General features: G+C 44.5%; 1 protein-coding gene across 1 annotated transcript; it reads left to right on the top strand.

Annotated features, from left to right (window-relative positions):
• The first annotated feature begins 212 nt into the window (after positions 1–212).
• On the top strand, positions 213–3,626 carry LOC115396457 (trypsinogen-like protein 3). The gene is made up of 5 exons (XM_030102329.1): positions 213–249; positions 324–459; positions 1,323–1,576; positions 3,143–3,276; positions 3,432–3,626. The coding sequence occupies exons 1-5, from the start codon at positions 213–215 to the stop codon at positions 3,624–3,626; spliced, it is 756 nt and encodes a 251-aa protein (XP_029958189.1).
• The last annotated feature ends 481 nt before the right edge of the window (positions 3,627–4,107 follow it).

Genomic DNA, 4,107 nt, shown 5'->3' on the forward strand with positions numbered 1-4,107 from the left:
AATCAAAGGTGTGGGACAACAATCCTCTGATAAGTTTATCACAAAGGTTGTTAATGAGCCGGCTGGGATGCAGAGAGGTAATAAACCGCTTTGTTCCTCCTTCTGATCAGAAAAAACATAATAAAGTCTTGGAGATATAAAGAGGGAAGACTGATCAAGGTGCTCACGCTTTACTACAACTACAGAAGACTACTTCAAATACAAGACGCCAAATGAAGCTTCTCCTGGCAGTGTTGTTGGGGCTCGCAGGTAAATGTTCCCTGTGTTATGTTTTAAATAAAAGGAGTGAATATAAGAGCAGCTTTTCTCCGACGGCGTTACAGGAGCGGCTCCCCTGGAAGACAGCAAAGAGTGCCAGCCTCACTCCAGACCATGGCAGGTCTACCTGGACAGACCGTCCTGCAGTGGCGCTCTCATCGACCAGTGGTGGGTCGTGACTTCCTTTGACTGCGCCCCAACGTGAGTGTCGGCAGATTGCTGCGTGTACGTGTCAGAAACTTCAATCTTAGCACTCAATCCATCCAAATATGAGCAGTGGATGATTTGTTTTTCACTTCTTTTCGCACGGTGGGATGAAACTTGGTGAACGTACGCACAGGGAGAACGTGCAAACTAAACAGAAATTCAGAGCAGTAACCACCGGACCTCTGTCAACCTTGCAGAGTCCTTATGAGTACAAGCTGTATATGGTTTTAAATTGCTATTTAAATGCTACTAAAACACAATGACAGGGGTATTATTATCAGTACATCAGCATATGAGCTTGGTTGAACCTGGTGGAGTGTCTTCATGGCTTTGTCAGAATCTAAAAACATGCCATTAAATCTATCTTTTTAGGCCTTCTTTTAAAAACTGCTTCATGTTTCAGTTTGACCTCCTGTTACAGCTGCTCTCCCTGTCTTATTTAATTTTCCTGAAGGGATTAAAAAATAGAAAGCCTTGGATTTTTATTGTGAAAAGTGATTCATGAGCAGGTCAAACACTCTTGTCAGCTCTTTTCCAACCACTTTACACTTTGCGGCACCGCAAGCCCCGTCAAACATTCGGACTGATAATATTAACAGGAGGCATAATCCGCCCGTGTCAAGTGCGTCGACCACTCTTTGTGCTCAGCTTTGTCATTTTGCTGCTCCTAAGAGTTACAAGGACTCAATATTATTGATAGAACTAACTGCAAATCCCAGTCGGGTTCCTCTATAATTAAAACACATTCATCAACCTGCTGTTCATGTCTGATTACGGCTAATTATTACTCGGTCACAGGCTTGTTTCTGCCTGAGGCCTGAATGTTTTTAATAAACGGACGCGGCTCTCCTCTGCAGACCCTACAGCACCGTGGCGACTCTCGGAGATCACGACCTGAGCAGCGAGGAGGGCGGCGAGCAGAGGGCGCTTGTTGCCGAGGTGATCCGCCACAGCCCCTACCGCTCCGCCCTCCACAGCCTCACTCTGGTCCGTCTGGCCGAACCGGCCCGCTTCACTCCCCACGTGCAGCCCGTCGCTCTGCCCAGCCGCTGCCCGAAGCCGGGGGAGACCTGCTCCGTCAGCGGCTGGGGCTCCACCGTCCCCAATCAATGTGAGTGGACTTTCTAGATGCTGCTGTGGCTTTACTGCCTCATCGATTTGCCACAGAAGCAAAGGTTAGAAAAAAAGAATCCAAATAGCACAGACTTCCTCGGTCCACTTCTCAAATATTACTAATCCTGCAAGATCTTTACTGCAGCTTAGATCAGCTAAAGACTCCTCAAATTTCTCCTGTAAGAAACAACTACAGTTACCTTTTCTCAGCACTAAAGTGACATTTTTAGCTACCTTTACTTTACTTTGTTACATTATACTCTATCCATCCATGGATCCATTTTTTGTATATTTACGAGAAAACATTAAAGAAAGACAGTCTTTCTAAGTTTCCAGGACAAGAAACTCGAGTCAAAATAACAAACAAGCACAGTGAGGATACGGCGTCACTGAGTCCTGAAGAAGCTCTCCAGACAACAAATCCGTCTTTCACACTCTTGCATCATAAAAACTGATACTGATATGTTTAATGAAACTGAATGGATAGGACATTACCACAAAGCAGGCAACTCCACCACATATCTATTGTAGGTATTGCAAAAACCATCCATCAAGTTGCCACACACACTGCCATTAGTGTGTGTGAGTTCCATGACAACAGAAGGTCCTTAAAACCCCAGAAGGTTTGAAAATGCAGTATACAGTTTAGGTCCGTCACTGTGGAATAATGGGAATCATCTGGGGAGTGCATTTATTCACCTGACAGTAAAATTAGAGTCAACTTTACATATAATTCAACTCTTTGGACCGTGGAAGGAAGCTGGAGTAACCATGGATCCTCAGAGAGAACACGCAAACTCGCAAAAGAAATGCTCCAAATCCCAAAAGCAACTGGGATATGAATAGAAATGATGACACCTTTTACAATCAATCATCTCCCAGTGATTAATCTCTTCATGCAAAACGACACAATTCACATGAAGTGTGAATAAATTACTGATGTTCTCCAAATAATCAAAGACTGCATTTGCATAGAACGGATTCCACTTGTTGTTGCTGCTTCCTCTTGAATGCATCTCATGACTAAAATTTGGGACCTTGAAACAGGTAACACAGAATAGAAAGCACATGGCAGAAACTCAGGAGGGAACGCTGCTGTGGTTCTTTTCTGTTTGGAACCTTGACTTGTGGAAATGTTCGAAACAGACGTGGAAACGTTTGTGAAATAAAGCTCATCACCATTCCGGTCATTGCAGCTCTAACAAGGCATGAACACTCTACTTTAATCACGGCTTTCTTTAGTCAGAAGAGTTTCTAATTGCCTGCCAAAACGCCCAGTCAGTGATCAGGACTAATTAGGAGAGGTAGACCTTGAAAATAGTGTTTACCAGAGGTTTAGACCTGTAGTGCATGAAGAGACGATGCTTGGAACTGGGAGGTAATCCATAAACCTCTGAAAAAGAAAGAAGGGAAAATTTTGTCAAATAAGTGGCGATAAAAGGCAGTTTGATGATTCGCAGCACGACAGTCCAGAGTTTATCACGTTGAGAACCCAGAGATATCGTTCAGGTGTTCAGGTTGAAGGAGTCAGACTGATGGTTGACCTCCTTCCTCTCCCAAACAGACGGCCGGACTGATCGCCTGCAGTGCATTACCGTTCCCATCGTCGACGACCAGACCTGCGTCGAGACTTTCCCACCATATATCTACTGGGGCGTTATGGTCTGTGCTGGTCAAGAAAACACAGACAACTGCTTGGTGAGCAAAGAGTGTCGGCTCAAAGAGCTCTGGTTATTCCCAGACGTTATCAGAATTGTCTTCTGTGTCTCTTTTCTGTTGCCCTCCTTGCAACTTTCATTTCGATTTTTACCAAAGCTGCTAAAAGCACCTCGTATCCTGTCTTCTCTGTGCAGAGGGATCAAGGCAGCCTGATGGTTTGCGATGGCCAGTTGCAGGGCGTGCACTGGTTCGGACACGGCTGCCAAAATCCAGCTCACCCCACCGTCTACAGCAAGCTGTGTGAGTACGGTGACTGGATCCACAGCACGATCAGCAGCCACAGCCCCTCCCTGCCTACGACGACCACCACCACCACACCCAGCTTCTGAAAACCTCCGCCTTGGAGGATCAAGGATACGTGTGAAAGTTCAAAGGTCACCTTTCCAGACAATTGACAGAGATTGTACCTAACCTTCATTGCCAGATTAATGGGAATAAAGTATAGATATTCTGATTGTTATGCGCCGAGTGTTCATAGTGAAAAATGTGCTGCAAATAGAACAAAAATAAATGATCACTATATTTCTGTTTACACGCGTTCTGAGGTCTGAATTTCTCTATTCCTGTCGGATACTTGCACGCAGCTCTGTGAAGTTTTCTTTCAGCTGGAGGTCATGATCTGATGAACAGTGTAAAAATAACAAAAACACGTCATTGGAGGTAAAAACAGCACAGAAAGTTTGTACTCAAGCATAACTCCTGTCCGTTGCTTTAATATTATTCAAGTCCAAGAAAAAGTACTGTTGCTGAAAAGGTACAAACTGGATCTGTCTAAAAAGCTTCTTCAAGCATTAATTATTTTAACACTGA

This window comes from Salarias fasciatus, chromosome 11, assembly GCF_902148845.1.
Source record: "Salarias fasciatus chromosome 11, fSalaFa1.1, whole genome shotgun sequence".
In the NCBI taxonomy this organism is placed as follows: domain Eukaryota; kingdom Metazoa; phylum Chordata; class Actinopteri; order Blenniiformes; family Blenniidae; genus Salarias; species Salarias fasciatus.